The sequence below is a fragment of the Oncorhynchus nerka genome, linkage group LG15, assembly GCF_034236695.1.
Source record: "Oncorhynchus nerka isolate Pitt River linkage group LG15, Oner_Uvic_2.0, whole genome shotgun sequence".
Classification (NCBI taxonomy): domain Eukaryota; kingdom Metazoa; phylum Chordata; class Actinopteri; order Salmoniformes; family Salmonidae; genus Oncorhynchus; species Oncorhynchus nerka.
The window spans coordinates 18,301,118-18,321,731 of NC_088410.1; the positions used below are offsets into that span (position 1 = coordinate 18,301,118).

Here is a 20,614-nt window from a genome sequence, read left to right on the forward strand (position 1 = left end):
TATTTTTATGGTAACACCAATCTCCAAAGCACATGTTACCAGTACTGTAGCATGGTTACAATAGACAGTCACTTCAATCTGGACTTGTAAACATGTCTTTTTTTAAACCAGTCAAATTATGAGCAGATTTTATTCTGCCCCACGCCGACACACACGTCATTTAGACAGAACAGAAGTGGAATTAGAACCTTGTGACATCACTTCCTTATACAACAATGGATTCAATAGAACACAACTAACAGGTTTCTGGTGCTATCATTTTTTGGGTGTATTAAAGTTAAGTGAGACAGAATTGTAAATAAATTTCATAAATGTAAAATAAGTGAGGAACTCAAATCTACACTATTTCATTTAGATCAGTGGTGGAGATCAGATGGCAAATCAAAACCACATAGATAACCAATGATGTAACACGATAAAACAATGGACAAGAAGTGAAATATACATATCGCCCCTACAACTACAGAAAACAAAACGCAATCAATTAACAACCCATAACTAAACTACAAATCACATACTTACAGAAGTCTTGGCTATCGATCAATCATAGATACAAAGGTTGCTCACTGGGGAGGTTCAATTTGAACAGTATGGCTGCATTTACACAGGCAGCCCAATTCTGATTTTTTTCCCCCCAATTATTGGCAAAAGATCTGATCTCACTGGTCAAAAGATCAGAATTGGGCTGCCTGTGTAGATGCCGCCTTACTAGGCCACGCTGGACATTAATTAGGGGGTATGTTCAGAATTGCAAACAACAAATTGCAACATCTCCCATACAAAAACCTGACAGTTATGAACACAAGGCAACAGTTTGATCATCCTGAATATGCCCTTCAGTTTTTGCTCCAGTGCCATCATGGCTTTAAATGACTTTGTCCACGGTTTTATAATGTAAATATATGGACTGTTTGAGGAGGTTGATTGGGCAAATAGCGTGTTACACCATCGCCTTTCAGCCTTCTGTAGGAAGGACACTTCACACAGGCACTAGCGGAGAAGTTGAAATGGTTGGTGACACTATCAGTGGAGGCTGTTGAGGGGAGGACGGCTCATATTAATGTCTGGAATGGAATCAGACATAAGACAGCCACGACAGCCATGTCTGGTACCATTCCAGACATTATTCTGAGCCGTCCTCCCCTCAGCAGCCACGTGTCTGATACCATTCCAGCCATTATTCAGAGCCGTCCTCCCCTCAGCAGCCTCCACTGTCCTGTATACATAGAAATACAGAGGGAGTTTCCACCCTCCCTAAATGTTTCCATTAGCCTTGCATAGTAGCATCACTCATATTTAATACATGCAACTCTGTGTCCCAAATGGCACCCTAATCCCTATGTAGACTAGGGCCAATATAGTGTAGTGCACTATATAGGGAGTAGGGTGCCATTTGACACACAGTGAGGTCTTCCCTTTGGCCAAGTGGACTCCAATGATGAGTTTATATACAACGTATCTTTGTGTGTCTATATTTACCTTCACACATCTATATGTGAATATGTACATCTATGCTTGTCCATGGTGGACTCAAGGTCACCATGGTGTCAACATTACATACAGTAAGTCTAAGGCACCGTCAACAAAGTATACCAGGGTTCTTGTTAAGGAGAAGTGCATAACATTTCCATAGAAGCCAGTCTTCAATGGATTCTACGTCTGCTGTTTTCAGTCTTATCCTTTAATGGATTTCTACGTCTGCTGTTTTCAGTCTTATCCTTTAATGGATTCTACGTCCGCTGTTTTCAGGCTTATCCTTTAATGGATTCTACGTCTGCTGTTTTCAGTCTTATCCTTTAATGGATTCTACGTCTGCTGTTTTCAGGCTTATCCTTTAATGGATTCTACGTCTGCCGTTTTCAGTCTTATCCTTTAATGGATTCTACATCTGCTGTTTTCAGGCTTATCCTTTAATGGATTCTACGTCTGCCGTTTTCAGTCTTATCCTTTAAAAGCTGCAATCAGCCGTTGAAACAATAACAAACCGTCTCCCCACCCGTTTCGGTAAAAAGCTGAGGGACGGGGCTCAAACTCAGAGTTATGGATACGAGGACTGACCATCCATGATGTCACAATTATAGTTAACCATGTTGAGGCTAAATAGTGTTTGTTTACATTTACTTTGTTTACAAACAAGGTAAAGTAAAAACAATGCTTATTTTGGGTTCTGATGGGGTACAACAATTGAACTAACCTCATGAGGCATTTATAAGTTCTATTCTTCCAGAATCAGTTGGTACAGATCATTAATATGTCCAAAAATGTATCTGCAGGTTGCCACTTTAAAGAAGCAATTGATGAAATCCCAAGTATTGTATTGTTATCAAGTGCTTCAGTTAGTCCTGTATGACTTACATTTAAAGTCAGTCAGATGATTTGAAGTAGTAATCTATGAAGTGCCAAAGCACACTTGGACCTTGGTGGACCGGAGCTACACAGCCGCAGCCCTTGGTCGTGTTCATTAGTGCACACCACAGCAAAACTTCTTGCAATGATAAACAAACAAAGCATTTGCCTGATAAAAACCTTCCAACTGTTTTACTTGTTTTGAAAGCAGTAAGTCCCCTCAATGTACTCTGAACATTTAATGACTCTAGGACCAAGAAAATGTATTCAAAATAGCTTCTGAAGTTCAGTAATTGTGTGTTTGTTAATGTTCATATGTAGCTGGTTTTTCTTCCATTTGGTGCCTAATGAACATGACCCAGCTGCTACACTGAGGTTCCTGAAGTCAGTTGTGGCATTAAGAGGATTTATTCATGAATTACTTTTCCCTTTAGTAGTACAAAGCAGGTAGTGGTCTGAGACTCAGAACGACTGATAGGAAACCCACTAAGTAATACAAACCATAGATGGCTTTATCTAGCGGCAGTGGAAGACTTCTGTTCTGATTCTCCCCCCTTTTCCAGTGCACATGGTTCTAAAAGCATAGCACTGGTGTCAGGATTGGCTGTGAGGATGGAGGGAGATTGCATTGTCAAAGCCATGGGGGGGGAGTAGGCCAGTGCAGTGCACGCTTTGGGAGAAGGGTGGACAATTGGGACTCTAATTTATCTCCTGGTTACAAGCCTGGTTTCAACCTATCCAGTTGCTATAGTTTTTGTGGACAGTAGACATAAAATATGACTGAAAACTCAATCAGTACATAAATGACTAGATAGGAACATGCATATTACACAGATCAGTTGAGCAAACAAGCCTTGTGTTTTCCACGGGCGGTTTAATTTAACGTGCGGTTTAATGTGTTTTTTCCCTTGGGCTTTTTATGGCTTTACCTTGACTGTTATCAGATAGACAGGGTTTAAGAGTTATGAGAAAGGAATTGTAGATTGAATCCTAAATGACACCCTATCCCCTATATATAGTGCACTACTTTTAACCAGAGCCTTATGGGTCCTGGTCAAAAGTAGTGCACTATAAAGGGAATTGGGTGCCATTTGGGACACAGTCAAAGTCTGCTTACGGCTCCTGAAGTGGGACAAAAACCCAGCAGTTTACATAGGACATTAATAGTAAGGCTTTCTTGGGCATTTGGCTTATCCTGTAGAATTCAGTAGTCTCACGATACACTGGTCAATTAAATAAACATACTTTTTTGACATTGAATAAAACATTGTGCTTGCATGTCATCAAGATAATTGTGCTAAATTGAAAACAAAAAGATAAAATGTTTTTAAAAAAAGACACTACAGCCATTCAAAGAATTGGCGTTTCAACTATGAATATCTATTATGTACAGACACCAGAGGAGGCTGGCGGGAGGAAGATATAGGAGGATCGGCTCACTAATGGCTGGAATGAAATAAATGGAACCGAGTCAAACATGTGGTTTCCATATTTGATACCGTTCCATTTATTCCATCCCAGCCATTACAATGAGCAGGTCCTCCTATATCTTCCTCCCACCAGCCTCCTCTGACAGACACATTCTCCTTCCTTCTGGAGCATAGAAGCAGGGGACTAGAATTCTGAACAGAGAGGGGGGGAGACAAGCACACTGATTAGCTAAAGCAAGCACTTGCCTCTCCCACGAGAGCTCTCATTGGCTGTTTTTCGCATATCCCAAATCATGTGAGCTCCAGTGTCACGTGACCAGGACCTGACTTTTGCCCCTCCCCCTCAGCTGTCTCAGGGTAGAAGTCTCCTTTAAACCACATCAGCCACTGAATTAGTAGTGAGCAGACCTGTGTTCAAACACTATTTAAAACCATTTCAAATACTTTATCGGTCTGTGCTTTCATCCAGTTTCCCTGTTGCAAATTAAACCAATATAAACGTTGACAGAGTGAAAACCCCACCCACCTTGCACTCCAGACAGACAAAAGCAAAACAAATATTTCAAATAGTATTTGAACCCAGGTCTGGTGATAAGGAGCTTCCACTTCCTTTCTCCATAATTCTATCCCAGTAATGGTATGGGGAAATTGCCCCTTGGCCTAGACACTGATCTTGGGTCAGTTTTGCATTTCCCCCACTAATGGTTAAGGTTAGGAATGGGGGAAGTGAAGCTGATCCTAGATCTGTACCTAGGGGAAACTTCACCGCGGAGCCCCTCAGTAGTTGGGGGGTTGATATTCCCCCTGGGGTTGGGTGATGGTGCTGGGGGTGAAGGGGGGTTGTTGGAAGTCGTCTGGCGCGCTGGAAGGGTACGGGGAGTAGGTGGTGGGGGTGTAGGCCGAGGGGGCGTAGGTCGGAGGGTAAGGGGTGTGCTGCTCCGGCGGAGACTCGGCATAGATGCTCTGGGTGACGTCGGCAACACCACGGCGATATCTCCCCAAAGCGAAGTAGGTTAGGATTCCCTGTTGTAGCCACAAAGAGGAGTCAATTAATGAATCAATTAATGAATTCAATCAGTCAGTTAATGAATCAATTAGTGAATGAATAATTCAGTCAGTTAATGAATGGAGTCAGTCAGTTACTGAAGAGGTCAGTCAGTGTGGTGAAGTTATGACCAGGCCATAGTGTAGCTGTAGTAAAGGAGAGGCAGTAAGGCAGCTGTAGTGACAGTCCTCCTCACCCAGGTGGCGATAGAGAAGAAAGAGAAGGCAATGACGGAGCGGGCGGCGTCCTGGGGGATTCCTCTGACATCAATCGTACGACTCCATTGGCTAGTCAGGAGGCAGAAACACACGAACCACAGGAACGTCCACACAACTGATACAAACAGACAGGAAACATGGAATATACATATTTACACTACAACTACCTACAGGGTCACGTTCATTAGGGAACACAACTGATACAGACAGGAAACATGGAATATACATATTTACACTACAACTACCTACAGGGTCACGTTCATTAAGGAACACAACTGAAAACGTTATGAAACCTTTTATCAATGGGGGAAAAAATATAAGCATTTCTTATTGTATGTTCCAGGCAGTCCCGCCCCGTTTCAGTCTGTTTTCTTCCATGTGGTGCTATGATGAACAAGACCCAGGTGCCTGGAAGCTCTTTCCTCACACCACAACCCTAGGTCCACACACACCCTCCTCACCTGAGAATCCCAGGTCGGCCATGACAGCGTACTTCCTCTCCTTTGCGTTGCTCATCAGCGGCATGTAGGCGTCCAATAAGAGGAAGAAAAAACAGGCCAGGAAGGCTGGAGAAATAAAGAGATAAATATATATTTATAAAGTAACACTTTATTGAGACCGTAAGGAAATGAGGTGGTGAGTCAGGCAAGTGGGAGAAACAGGAAGGATGCAGGGTTTGAACCCCAGCCTCCTGAGGGGAGTCGTATTATGAGACAAGGCATCAACCCCAGTCTCCTGAGGGGAGTCGTATTATGAGACAAGGAATCAACCCCAGTCTCCTGAGGGGAGTCGTATTATGAGACAAGGAATCAACCCCAGTCTCCTGAGGGGAGTCGTATTATGAGACAAGGAATCAACCCCAGTCTGCTGAGGGGAGTCGTATTATGAGACAAGGAATCAACCCCAGTCACCTGAGGGGAGTCGTATTATGAGACAAGGCATCAACCCGTCTGCTGAGGGGAGTCGTATTATGAGACAAGGCATCAACCCCAGTCTCCTGAGGGGAGTCGTATGATGAGACAAGGAATCAACCCCAGTCTCCTGAGGGGAGTCGTATGATGAGACAAGGCATCAACCCCAGTCTGCTGAGGGGAGTCGTATTATGAGACAAGGAATCAACCCCAGTCACCTGAGGGGAGTCGTATTATGAGACAAGGCATCAACCCGTCTGCTGAGGGGAGTCGTATTATGAGACAAGGCATCAACCCCAGTCTCCTGAGGGGAGTCGTATGATGAGACAAGGAATCAACCCCAGTCTCCTGAGGGGAGTCGTATGATGAGACAAGGCATCAACCCCAGTCTGCTGAGGGGAGTCGTATGATGAGACAAGGAATCAACCCCAGTCTCCTGAGGGGAGTCGTATGATGAGACAAGGCATCAACCCCAGTCTCCTGAGGGGAGTCGTATTATGAGACAAGGAATCAACCCCAGTCTCCTGAGGGGAGTCGTATTATGAGACAAGGAATCAACCCCAGTCTCCTGAGGGGAGTCGTATGATGAGACAAGGCATCAACCCCAGTCTGCTGAGGGGAGTCGTATGATGAGACAAGGAATCAACCCCAGTCTCCTGAGGGGAGTTGTATGATGAGACAAGGCATCAACCCCAGTCTGCTGAGGGGAGTCGTATTATGAGACAAGGAATCAACCCCAGTCTGCTGAGGGGAGTCGTATTATGAGACAAGGAATCAACTCGTCTCCTGAGGGGAGTCGTATGATGACATGTGCCAGGAGTGTTACCACTACACCATAGCTCTGCATAAAGAGATACTTTCTATTGTCGATTGTCACAGAGACACAAACAATTATTTATATCTGAACCCAGGGCACAACGGTGGGAGATGCCATCTCTGATCCGGTTTGCTACCGGGCCCCGACCAGATTCTTCCACTCAAGGGTGGTTTCCCCCTAGGCACAGATCTAGGATCAGCTTCCCCTCCCCAATCGTAACTATTAGTGGGAGAAATGCTTAACTGTCCCAAGATCAGCATCTTGAGGCAACTTCACCCAACAGCATTTTCTCAGTCAGCCCTGGGATTAGAACCTGTAACCCAGAACCACTAGACTACTTACCTATGAGCCCGATGCCCACAGCGTAGTGACACGCCGAGTCATTCTGGTTGAAGACGCAATGCGCGTCGGGGCTGTGCGATTTGTTGACAAATCCCTCCGCTGTGATGCAGGAGAAGACCACGATGGAAAAAATCTAAGAAGGGGAAGAGAGGAAAGTTTCAAATGGACTGTTTTCACTGTGACCTGCATGTTTATTTATCCATCTAGTCGTCCCTCAACGACGGGGCCTCATTTCCCCCTCCCTCAACGACGGGGCCTCGTTTCTCCCTCTCTCAACGACGGGGGCCTCGTTTCTCCCTCCCTCAACGACGGGGCCTCGTTTCTCCCTCCCTCAACGACGGGGCCTCGTTTCCCCCTCCCTCAACGACGGGGCCTCGTTTCTCCCTCCCTCCAACGACGGGGCCTCGTTTCTCCCTCCAACGACGGGGCCTCGTTTCTCCCTCCAACGACGGGGCCTCGTTTCTCCCTCCAACGACGGGGCCTCGTTTCTCCCTCCTCGGGGCCTTTCTCCCTCCAACGACGGGGCCTCGTTTCTCCCTCCAACGACGGGGCCTCGTTTCTCCCTCCAACGACGGGGCCTCGTTTCTCCCTCCAACGACGGGGCCTCGTTTCTCCCTCCAACGACGGGGCCTCGTTTCTCCCTCCAACGACGGGGCCTCGTTTCTCCCTCCAACGACGGGGCCTCGTTTCTCCCTCCTCAACGACGGGCCTCGTTTCTCCCTCCCTCAACGACGGGGCCTCGTTTCTCCCTCCCTCAACGACGGGGCCTCGTTTCTCCCCTCAACGACGGGGCCTCGTTTTCCCTCCCTCCCTCAACGACGGGGCCTCGTTTCTCCTCCCTCCTCAACGACGGGCCTCGTTTCTCCCTCCAACGACGGGGCCTCGTTTCTCCCTCCAACGACGGGGCCTCGTTTCTCCCTCCAACGACGGGGTTTCTCCCTCTCAACGACGGGGCCTCGTTTCTCCCCTCCTCAACGACGGGGCCTGTTTCTCCCTCCAACGACGGGGCCTCGTTTCTCCCTCCAACGACGGGGCCTCGTTTCTCCCTCCAACGACGGGGCCTCGTTTCTCCCTCCCTCAACGACGGGGCCTCGTTTCTCCCTCCCTCAACGACGGGGCCTCGTTTCTCCCTCCCTCAACGACGGGGCCTCGTTTCTCCCTCCCTCAAAGACGGGGCCTCGTTTCCCCCTCCAGTCATCTATCACCGACGGGGCCTCGTTTCTCCCTCCCTCAAAGACGGGGCCTCGTTTCTCCCTCCAACGACGGGGCCTCGTTTCTCCCTCCCTCAAAGACGGGGCCTCGTTTCTCCCTCCCTCAACGACGGGGCCTCGTTTCTCCCTCAACGACGGGGCCTCGTTTCTCCCTCCCTCAACGACGGGGCCTCGTTTCTCCCTCCAACGACGGGGCCTCGTTTCTCCCTCCCTCAACGACGGGGCCTCGTTTCTCCCTCCCTCAACGACGGGGCCTCGTTTCTCCCTCCCTCAACGACGGGGCCTCGTTTCCCCCTCCCTCAACGACGGGGCCTCGTTTCTCCCTCCCTCAACGACGGGTTCTCGTTTCTCCCTCCCTCAACGACGGGGGCCTCGTTTCTCCCTCAACGACGGGGCCTCGTTTCCCCCTCCCTCGCCGACGGGGCCTCGTTTCCCCCTCCAGTCATCTATCACCGACGGGGCCTCGTTTCCCCCTCCCTCAACGACGGGGCCTCGTTTCTCCCTCCCTCAACGACGGGGCCTCGTTTCCCCCTCCCTCAACGACGGGGCCTCGTTTCTCCCTCCCTCAAAGACGGGGCCTCGTTTCCCCCTCCCTCGCCGACGGGGCCTCGTTTCCCCCTCCAGTCATCTATCACCGACGGGGCCTCGTTTCCCCCTCCAGTCATCTATCACCGACGGGGCCTCGTTTCTCCCTCCAACGACGGGGCCTCGTTTCTCCCCCCCAACGACGGGGCCTCGTTTCTCCCTCCCTCAACGACGGGGCCTCGTTTCCCCCTCCCTCAACGACGGGGCCTCGTTTCCCCCTCCAACGACGGGGCCTCGTTTCCCCCTCCAACGACGGGGCCTCGTTTCCCCCTCCAACGACGGGGCCTCGTTTCCCCCTCCAACGACGGGGCCTCGTTTCTCCCTCCCTCAACGACGGGGCCTCGTTTCTCCCTCCCTCAACGACGGGGCCTCGTTTCTCCCTCCCTCAACGACGGGGCCTCGTTTCTCCCTCCCTCAACGACGGGGCCTCGTTTCTCCCTCCCTCAACGACGGGGCCTCGTTTCTCCCTCCCTCACCGACGGGGCCTCGTTTCCCCCTCCCTCACCGACGGGGCCTCGTTTCCCCCTCCAACGACGGGGCCTCGTTTCCCCCTCCAACGACGGGGCCTCGTTTCCCCCTCCAACGACGGGGCCTCGTTTCTCCCTCCCTCAACGACGGGGCCTCGTTTCTCCCTCCCTCAACGACGGGGCCTCGTTTCTCCCTCCCTCAACGACGGGGCCTCGTTTCTCCCTCCCTCAACGACGGGGCCTCGTTTCTCCCTCCCTCAACGACGGGGCCTCGTTTTCTCCCTCCCTCAACGACGGGGCCTCGTTTCTCCCTCCCCCTCAACGACGGGGCCTCGTTTCTCCCTCCCTCAACGACGGGGCCTCGTTTCTCCCTCCCCCTCAACGACGGGGCCTCGTTTCTCCCTCCTCAACGACGGGGCCTCGTTTCCCCCTCCCTCAACGACGGGGCCTCGTTTCCCCCTCCCTCCCTCAACGACGGGGCCTCGTTTCCCCTCCCTCAACGACGGGCCTCGTTTCCCCCTCCCTCAACGACGGGGCCTCGTTTCTCCCTCCTCAACGACGGGGCCTCGTTTCTCCCTCCCTCAACGACGGGGCCTCGTTTCTCCCTCCCTCAACGACGGGGCCTCGTTTCCCCCTCCCTCGCCGACGGGGCCTCGTTTCCAACGACGGGGCCCTTCCAACGACGGGGCCTCGTTTCCCCCTCCCTCCGACGGGGCCTCGTTTCCCCCTCCCTCGTTTCCCTCCTCACCGACGGGGCCTCGTTTCCCCCTCCCTCGCCGACGGGGCCTCGTTTCCCCCTCCCTCGCCGACGGGGCCTCGTTTCCCCCTCCAGTCATCTATCACCGACGGGGTCTCGTTTCTCCCTCCAACGACGGGGCCTCGTTTCTCCCTCCAACGACGGGGCCTCGTTTCTCCCTCCAACGACGGGGCCTCGTTTCTCCCTCCAACGACGGGGCCTCGTTTCTCCCTCCCTCACCGACGGGGCCTCGTTTCCCCCTCCCTCAACGACGGGGCCTCGTTTCCCCCTCCCTCAACGACGGGGCCTCGTTTCTCCCTCCCTCAACGACGGGGCCTCGTTTCTCCCTCCCTCAACGACGGGGCCTCGTTTCTCCCTCCCTCAACGACGGGGCCTCGTTTCTCCCTCCCTCAACGACGGGGCCTCGTTTCTCCCTCCCTCAACGACGGGGCCTCGTTTCTCCCTCCCTCAACGACGGGCCTCGTTTCCCCTCCCTCAACGACGGGGCCTCGTTTCTCCCTCCCTCAACGACGGGGCCTCGTTTCTCCCTCCCTCAACGACGGGGCCTCGTTTCTCCCTCCCTCAACGACGGGGCCTCGTTTCTCCCTCCCTCAACGACGGGGCCTCGTTTTTCTCCCTCCCTCCGACGGGGCCTCGTTTCTCCCTCCCCTCAACGACGGGGCCTCGTTTCTCCCTCCCTCAACGACGGGGCCTCGTTTCTCCCTCCCTCAACGACGGGGCCTCGTTTCTCCCTCCCTCAACGACGGGGCCTCGTTTCTCCCTCCCTCAACGACGGGGCCTCGTTTCCCTCCCTCAACGACGGGGCCTCGTTTCTCCCTCCCTCAACGACGGGCCTCGTTTCTCCCTCCTCAACGACGGGGCCTCGTTTCTCCCTCCCTCAACGACGGGGCCTCGTTTCTCCCTCCCGGGGCCTCGTTTCCCCTCCCTCGACGGGGCCTCGTTTCCCTCCCTCCTCAACGACGGGGCCTCGTTTCCCCTCCCTCCTCAACGACGGGGCCTCGTTTCTCCCTCCCTCAACGACGGGGCCTCGTTTCCCCTCCCTCAACGACGGGGCCTCGTTTCTCCCTCCCTCAACGACGGGGCCTCGTTTCCCCTCCCTCAACGACGGGGCCTCGTTTCCCCCTCCCTCAACGACGGGGCCTCGTTTCCCCCTCCCATCTATCACCGACGGGGCCTCGTTTCTCCCTCCCTCAACGACGGGCCTCGTTTCTCCCTCCCTCAACGACGGGGCCTCGTTTCTCCCTCCCTCAACGACGGGGCCTCGTTTCCCCCTCAACGACGGGGCCCTCCCTCAACGACGGGGCCTCGTTTCCCCCTCCCCAACGTCGGGGCCTCGTTTCTCCAGTCATCTATCACCGACGGGGCCTCGTTTCCCCTCCAACGACGGGCCTCGTTTCCCCCTCCAACGACGGGGCCTCGTTTCTCCCTCCCTCCAACGACGGGGCCTCGTTTCTCCCTCCCCCGTTTCTCCCTCAACGACGGGGCCTCGTTTCTCCCTCCTCAACGACGGGGCCTCGTTTCTCCCTCCCTCAACGACGGGGCCTCGTTTCTCCCTCCCTCAACGACGGGGCCTCGTTTCTCCCTCCCTCAACGACGGGCCTCGTTTCTCCCTCCTCAACGACGGGGCCTCGTTTCTCCCCCTCCCTCCCTCAACGACGGGGCCTCGTTTCCCCCTCCCTCACCGACGGGGCCTCGTTTCCCCCTCCAACGACGGGGCCTCGTTTCCCCCTCCAACGACGGGGCCTCGTTTCCCCCTCCAACGACGGGGCCTCGTTTCTCCCTCCCTCAACGACGGGGCCTCGTTTCTCCCTCCCTCAACGACGGGGCCTCGTTTCTCCCTCCCTCAACGACGGGGCCTCGTTTCTCCCTCCCTCAACGACGGGGCCTCGTTTCTCCCTCCCTCAACGACGGGGCCTCGTTTCTCCCTCCCTCAACGACGGGGCCTCGTTTCTCCCTCCCTCAACGACGGGGCCTCGTTTCTCAAAGACGGGGCCCCTCTCCCCCCTCAACGACGGGGCCTCGTTTCCCCTCCCTCAACGACGGGGCCTCGTTTCCCCCCTCAACGACGGGGCCTTCTCCCCTCCCTCAACGACGGGGCCCGTTTCCCTCCCTCAACGACGGGGCCTCGTTTCTCCCTCCCTCAACGACGGGGCCTCGTTTCTCCCTCCCTCAACGACGGGGCCTCGTTTCCCCCTCCTCAACGACGGGGCCTCGTTTCCCCCTCCTCAACGACGGGGCCTCGTTTCCCCCTCCCTCAACGACGGGGCCTCGTTTCCCCCTCCCCTCAACGACGGGGCCTCGTTTCCCCTCCCTCGACGGGGCCTCGTTTCCCCCCTCCAGTCATCTATCACCGACGGGGTCTCGTTTCTCCCTCCAACGACGGGGCCTCGTTTCTCCCTCCAACGACGGGGCCTCGTTTCTCCCTCCAACGACGGGGCCTCGTTTCTCCCTCCAACGACGGGGCCTCGTTTCTCCCTCCCTCACCGACGGGGCCTCGTTTCCCCCTCCCTCAACGACGGGGCCTCGTTTCCCCCTCCCTCAACGACGGGGCCTCGTTTCTCCCTCCCTCAACGACGGGGCCTCGTTTCTCCCTCCCTCAACGACGGGGCCTCGTTTCTCCCTCCCTCAACGACGGGGCCTCGTTTCTCCCTCCCTCAACGACGGGGCCTCGTTTCTCCCTCCTCAACGACGGGCCTCGTTTCTCCCTCCCTCACCGACGGGGCCTCGTTTTCTCCCTCCTCAACGACGGGGCCTCGTTTCTCCCTCCCTCAACGACGGGGCCTCGTTTCCCCCTCCCTCAACGACGGGGCCTCGTTTCTCCCTCCCTCAACGACGGGGCCTCGTTTCTCCCTCCCTCAACGACGGGGGCCTCGTTTCTCCCTCCCTCAACGACGGGGCCTCGTTTCTCCCTCCCTCAACGACGGGGCCTCGTTTCTCCCTCCCTCAACGACGGGGCCTCGTTTCTCCCTCCCTCAAAGACGGGGCCTCGTTTCCCCCTCCCTCGCCGACGGGGCCTCGTTTCCCCCTCCAGTCATCTATCACCGACGGGTCCTCGTTTCTCCCTCCAACGACGGGGCCTCGTTTCTCCCTCCAACGACGGGGCCTCGTTTCTCCCTCCAACGACGGGGCCTCGTTTCTCCCTCCAACGACGGGGCCTCGTTTCTCCCTCCCTCAACGACGGGGCCTCGTTTCTCCCTCCCTCAACGACGGGGCCTCGTTTCTCCCTCCCTCAACGACGGGCCTCGTTTCTCCCTCCCCAACGACGGGCCTCGTTTCTCCCCCTCAACGACGGGGCCTCGTTTCTCCCTCCCTCAACGACGGGCCTCGTTTCTCCCTCCTCAACGACGGGCCTCGTTTCTCCCTCCTCAAAGACGGGGCCTCGTTTCCCCCTCCCTCAAAGACGGGGGCCTCGTTTCCCCCTCCCTCAAAGACGGGGCCTCGTTTCCCCCTCCAGTCATCTATCACCGACGGGGCCTCGTTTCCCCCTCCAGTCATCTATCACCGACGGGGCCTCGTTTCCCCCTCCAGTCATCTATCACCGACGGGGCCTCGTTTCTCCCTCCAACGACGGGGCCTCGTTTCTCCCTCAAAGACGGGGCCTCGTTTCTCCCTCCAACGACGGGGCCTCGTTTCTCCCTCCCTCAACGACGGGGCCTCGTTTCTCCCTCCCTCAAAGACGGGGCCTCGTTTCCCCCTCCCTCGCCGACGGGGCCTCGTTTCCCCCTCCCTCGCCGACGGGGCCTCGTTTCCCCCTCCCTCGCCGACGGGGCCTTGTTTCCCCCTCCCTCGCCGACGGGGCCTCGTTTCCCCCTCCAGTCATCTATCACCGACGGGGCCTCGTTTCTCCCTCCAACGACGGGGCCTCGTTTCTCCCTCAAAGACGGGGCCTCGTTTCTCCCTCCCTCAACGACGGGGCCTCGTTTCTCCCTCTCTCAACGACGGGGCCTCGTTTCTCCCTCTCTCAACGACGGGGCCTCGTTTCTCCCTCTCTCAACGACGGGGCCTCGTTTCTCCCTCCCTCAACGACGGGGCCTCGTTTCCCCCTCCCTCACCGACAGGGCCTCGTTTCCCCCTCCCTCACCTAGGGTCTGATGCCAACACCAGGGTCGTGTTCGTTAGGACAACAGAAAAACTAGGGCCTGATGCCAACACCAGGGTCGTGTTCGTTAGGACAACAGAAAACCTTTTACAACTGAAAACAAAAATGAACACTTCTTATTGGACGAGTCCAGGAAGTCCCTCCCTGTTTTAGTCTAGTTTTCTCTCTCCATTTGGTGCCTAATGAACCGGACCCAGGCCTCTGTTGTCAGTTCAGTTCCTGTCTGTCTCGTTACTGGTCCACCACCGTCATGTGACCCAGCAGCACTGACATACTTGTGACCAGAGATGCCACCAATTTCCTCTTCAAATATTAGTGAGACAGAGAGAGAGAGAAATGTGTGTTTCCTTTGAGAATGGGATGGAAAAGATAGAGAAAGGAGAAAATAGTGTCTCTGTCCAGTGAAAGAAAGACAACAGGAGAGAATGGTACAGATAGTTACTGGGGAGTTCCAAAAAGAGAGAACTGAAAAGTGAGAGTAACAGAGATCAAAGCCAGAGATAATTCAACAACAACAGAGAGAGAGTCTGCTGACTGGGGAAGTGATGGAGATAGAGGGGGAGAGAGAGATGTTTATTTCACTTGCTTTGGCCATGTAAATACAGGTTTCCCATGCCAATAAAACCCCTTTGGATTGAAATTGAATTCATCAACAGCAGAGAGAGAGAGAGAATGCTGACTGAGGGAAGAGAGAGAATTCAACAGCAGAGAGAGAGAGAGAGAATGTTGACTGAGGGAAGAGAGAGAATGCTGACTGAGGGAAGAGAGAGAATTCAACAGCAGAGAGAGAGAGAGATGACTTGGGAAGAGAGAGAATTCAACAACAAAGAGAGAGAGAGAGATGACTGGGGAAGAGAGAGAGAGAGAGAGAATGTTGACTGAGGGAAGAGAGAGAATGCTGACTGAGGGAAGAGAGAGAATTCAACAGCAGAGAGAGAGAGAATGCTGACTGGGGAAGAGAGAGAATTCAACAACAACAGAGAGAGACACAGAGAGAGAGAGAGAGATGACTGGGGAAGAGAGAGAGAGAGAGATGACTGGGTAAGAGAGAGAGAGAGAGAGAATGCTGACTGGGGAAGAGAGAGAATTCAACAACAACAACAGAGAGAGAGACAGAGAGAGAGAGAGAGAGAGATGACTGGGGAAGAGAGAGAGACAGAGAGAGAGATAGATGACTGGGGAAGAGAGACGAATGCTGACTGGGGAAGAGAGAATTCAACAACAAAGAGAGAGATAGAGAGAGAAAGAATGCTGACTGGGGGAAGAGAGAGAATTCAACAACAACAGAGAGAGAGACAGAGAGATGACTGGGGAAGAGAGAGAATGCTGACTGGGGAAGAGAGAGAATTCAACAGCAGAGAGAGAGAGAGAATGTTGACTGAGGGAAGAGAGAGAGAGAATGCTGACTGAGGGAAGAGAGAGAATTCAACAGCAGAGAGAGAGAGAATGCTGACTGGGGAAGAGAGAGAATTCAACAACAACAGAGAGAGACACAGAGAGAGAGAGAGAGATGAGAGAGAGAGATGACTGGGGAAGAGAGAGAGAGAGAGATGACTGGGTAAGAGAGAGAGAGAGAGAGAGAGAGAATGCTGACTGGGGAAGAGAGAGAGAGAGAGAGAATGCTGACTGGGGAAGAGAGAGAATTCAACAACAACAACAGAGAGAGAGACAGAGAGAGAGAGATGACTGGGGAAGAGAGAGACAGAGAGAGAGATAGATGACTGGGGAAGAGAGACGAATGCTGACTGGGGAAGAGAGAATTCAACAACAAAGAGAGAGAGATAGAGAGAGAGAGAAAGAATGCTGACTGGGGGAAGAGAGAGAATTCAACAACAACAGAGAGAGAGACAGAGAGATGACTGGGGAAGAGAGAGAATGCTGACTGGGGAAGAGAGAGAATTCAACAACAACAGAGAGAGAGACAGAGAGAGAGAGAGAGATGACTGGGGAAGAGAGAGAGAGAATGCTGACTGGGGGAAGAGAGAGAATTCAACAACAGAGAGAGAGACAGAAACAGAGAGAGAGAGATGACTGGGGAAGAGAGAGAGAATGCTGACTGGGGAAGAGAGAGAATTCAACAACAGAGAGAGAGAGAGAGAGAATGCGGACTGGGGGAAGAGAGAGAATTCAACAACAACAGAGAGAGAGACAGAGAGAGAGAGAGAGATGACTGGGGAAGAGAGAGAGAGAGAGACAGAGAGAATGCTGACTGGGGAAGGAAGAGTGATGGAAGAGACAGAAACAAAGGAAACAGTGTGAGAGCACCAACAGATGATAACCCATGTTATTTCCTTACGCCATGTCATACAACAATGGTGTGTGTGTGTGTGTGTGTGTGTGTGAGCGAGCAAGTGTGTATGCGATGACGAGTGTGTGTTCCACTGGATATGAGAGGGTCATTGGAAGACACTGCCAGAGAGAGCACTGGAGGGAGGGGGGCTAGATGGGGTATCACCTTACCTCCCATCTGCCCCCACCACTAGGGAGCAGGGAGGAGAAGTGGTTGTGTCGACAGACAGCACATTCTGTCCAGACCTAGGTAGTGTCCCAAATGGCATCATATTCACTACATAGGGCACTTCTTTTGACCAGAGCTCCATGGGCCCTGATCAAAAGTAGTACACTATATAGGTAATAGGATACCATTTGAGTCACAGACCCTACTGTGTTACACTGTTTACATGTTGGTGCGCTACACTGCTCAGGCTTACAGGCTTATAGGCCAACTACACTGACAATTTACACCGTGTGGCTCTCGTGTTATCTGTTAAGTGTATGTCTCTGTATGGAGGAGACTGTTTGAGCAACAGACATCTTGGTGGTATGTAGCTACAAGACCTGAGGTTAGATATTATTGAACAGGGCCTAGGGGCATCTGGTCTTGGTTAGATATTATTGAACAGGGCCTAGGGACGTCTGGTCTTGGTTAGATATTATTGAACAGGGCCTAGGGACGTCTGGTCTTGGTTAGATATTATTGAACAGGGCCTAGGGACGTCTGGTCTTGGTTAGATATTATTGAACAGGGCCTAGGGACGTCTGGTCTTGGTTAGATATTATTGAACAGGGCCTAGGGACGTCTGGTCTTGGTTAGATATTATTGAACAGGGCCTAGGGACGTCTGGTCTTGGTTAGATATTATTGAACAGGGCCTAGGGACGTCTGGTCTTGGTTAGATATTATTGAACAGGGCCTAGGGGCATCTGGTCTTGGTTAGATATTATTGAACAGGGCCTAGGGGCATCTGGTCTTGGTTAGATATTATTGAACAGGGCCTAGGGGCATCTGAAAAGTAGATAGATGTCGCACCCACACAACATTTTTTGGACTTCCTCAAACCTAATGGACCAATCAAACCAGGAAGATCCCTAAAATTACAATCTCTACCATTAGACCTATCAGACCACAGACTGACTAACTGGGCCTCTCTCTCTTCCTCTTTGGAAAGTCCCTCTCACTGCCTTCTGGTGGATCAACGTGACATTACAACATGACCAACCCAAATGGTCAGGCAGTGTGCTGCTACCACTCACTGCTATGTGACACGTCTTTTCCTATGTCAAAGAATAGGCCTAATGTTGAGGGGGAAACGATTTCTCAGTGTCTTTTCCTATGTCAAAGAATAGGCCTAATGTTGAGGAGAAACGATTTCTCAGTGTCTTTTCCTATGTCAAAGAATAGGCCTAATGTTGAGGAGAAACGATTTCTCAGTGTCTTTTCCTATGTCAAAGAATAGGCCTAATGTTGAGGAGAAACGATTTCTCAGTGTCTTTTCCTATGTCAAAGAATAGGCCTAATGTTGAGGAGAAACGATTTCTCAGTGTCTTTTCCTATGTCAAAGAATAGGCCTAATGTTGAGGAGAAACGATTTCTCAGTGTCTTTTCCTATGTCAAAGAATAGGCCTAATGTTGAGGAGAAACGATTTCTCAGTGTCTTTTCCTATGTCAAAGAATAGGCCTAATGTTGAGGAGAAACGATTTCTCAGTGTCTTTTCCTATGTCAAAGAATAGGCCTAATGTTGAGGAGAAACGATTTCTCAGTGTCTTTTCCTATGTCAAAGAATAGGCCTAATGTTGAGGAGAAACGATTTCTCAGTGTCTTTTCCTATGTCAAAGAATAGGCCTAATGTTGAGGAGAAACGATTTCTCAGTGTCTTTTCCTATGTCAAAGAATAGGCCTAATGTTGAGGAGAAACGATTTCTCAGTGTCTTTTCCTATGTCAAAGAATAGGCCTAATGTTGAGGAGAAACGATTTCTCAGTGTCTTTTCCTATGTCAAAGAATAGGCCTAATGTTGAGGAGAAACGATTTCTCAGTGTCTTTTCCTATGTCAAAGAATAGGCCTAATGTTGAGGAGAAACGATTTCTCAGTGTCTTTTCCTATGTCAAAGAATAGGCCTAATGTTGAGGAGAAACGATTTCTCAGTGTCTTTTCCTATGTCAAAGAATAGGCCTAATGTTGAGGAGAAACGATTTCTCAGTGTCTTTTCCTATGTCAAAGAATAGGCCTAATGTTGAGGAGAAACGATTTCTCAGTGTCTTTTCCTATGTCAAAGAATAGGCCTAATGTTGAGGAGAAACGATTTCTCAGTGTCTTTTCCTATGTCAAAGAATAGGCCTAATGTTGAGGAGAAACGATTTCTCAGTGTCTTTTCCTATGTCAAAGAATAGGCCTAATGTTGAGGAGAAACGATTTCTCAGTGTCTTTTCCTATGTCAAAGAATAGGCCTAATGTTGAGGAGAAACGATTTCTCAGTGTCTTTTCCTATGTCAAAGAATAGGCCTAATGTTGAGGAGAAACGATTTCTCAGTGTCTTTTCCTATGTCAAAGAATAGGCCTAATGTTGAGGAGAAACGATTTCTCAGTGTCTTTTCCTATGTCAAAGAATAGGCCTAATGTTGAGGAGAAACGATTTCTCAGTGTCTTTTCCTATGTCAAAGAATAGGCCTAATGTTGAGGAGAAACGATTTCTCAGTGTCTTTTCCTATGTCAAAGAATAGGCCTAATGTTGAGGGGGAAACGATTTTTCTCAGAGTTGAATTTGTGTGTGTGATTGTCATTATTGGACAAACAGGCCCTGGTATCTCAGAAGGCAGAAGTGTCCATGTGTTTAGGCTACTTTAGGCTGTTGTCCCATTAAATCAAATCAAATGTATTTATAAAGCCCTTCTCACATCAGCTGATATCTCAAAGTGCTGTACAGAAACCCAGCCTAAAACCCCAAACAGCAAGCAATGCAGGTGTAGAAGCACGGTGGCTAGGAAGAACTCCCTAGAAAGGCCAAAACCTAGGAAGAACTCCCTAGAAAGGCCATTGTTCTATAACCTCACCTGTATCAGACCATGGAAACACACCGTGTTCACTACGTTTCCCTTCAGCCTGGTTCCAGCTGTGTGAATCCTTTCAGTCTGATATATACTTCTGCGTGGTGTTTCTAAACAATAACAGCAGCAGGCGTCACATGGGGGGGCTAGTTCCCCTCAGTGTGTGGGGGGGTAACATCTTCAACACTTTGTGTCATGTCATGCATATGGACTGACAATGAAGCTCCATGTAAGCCTGGTTGGAAGTGTAGCCTAGGCACATAGCTAGACCTAATCGATTTAAAATAACCAACCACCATCCATTATCGCTTCGATAGTATCCTGATTGTTGTTGTCAACAGTCGCGCGTCCGCGTGAGCAGCTGTACTTTGCAGTGTCGTGACATCAACTGTAACATTATACATCTATCAAGAGGAATACGAGTCGACAATAACACATTGGCTAATATGCAATTAGAGGGCCATCTGTGGTAAAAAAAAAATATATATTCGGGATGATCAGATCAACGTTTAACACAAACGGCATAGTTCGCTCAGTTGCGTTAGATATTATCCAAAGACAAAGTGACAGGTGACGTTAGACAATGTCTTAACGTTAAGCCTCTGTGCTCAACTTCCTTGAAACATTTTAGTCAATAAGTAACTCCCGTTATTACTCTCTGTGTTCCTTGCCTTGTCAAACTCACCCAACTCAAGAAGCGCACGATAGTGTGCGGTTGTTTAGCAAACTTGTGAAAGTCGAAGCCACCGCCTGCGAGCGAAGCTCCGTACGCACTAGCGCCACCAACTCCCCCGGTCTCCTCCATCTCTGTCGCTCAACTTCAGCACAGGTCACAAGACAAGCAGCCGTTGATTTAGCCACGGATCTTCCTTGTAACACACAGATCGCTAGACTACCAACCGCCTTCTTGTTTTCTCCCCAACGACTTTCCTGAAAGTAAAATGACGCCTACAACGACGTACGTGGCGTGCTATCTCCCAAGGGACCGTCGTGAAAATGTCATTTCACACAAAAGTGAACAATATGGATACGATGCGGCTCACTTGGTCATAAACATGGTC

At 51.7% G+C, this 20,614-nt stretch overlaps 1 protein-coding gene across 1 annotated transcript; it reads right to left on the reverse strand.

Moving 5' to 3' along the window:
- Window positions 1–111: 111 nt before the first annotated feature.
- syngr2b (synaptogyrin 2b) lies at window positions 112–20,491 on the reverse strand. The gene is made up of 5 exons (XM_065001173.1): window positions 20,239–20,491; window positions 7,110–7,242; window positions 5,501–5,605; window positions 5,018–5,154; window positions 112–4,799 (listed from the first exon to the last, which is right to left on the reverse strand). The coding sequence occupies exons 1-5, from the start codon at window positions 20,356–20,358 to the stop codon at window positions 4,554–4,556; spliced, it is 741 nt and encodes a 246-aa protein (XP_064857245.1). The 5' UTR covers window positions 20,359–20,491; the 3' UTR covers window positions 112–4,553.
- Window positions 20,492–20,614: the final 123 nt, after the last annotated feature.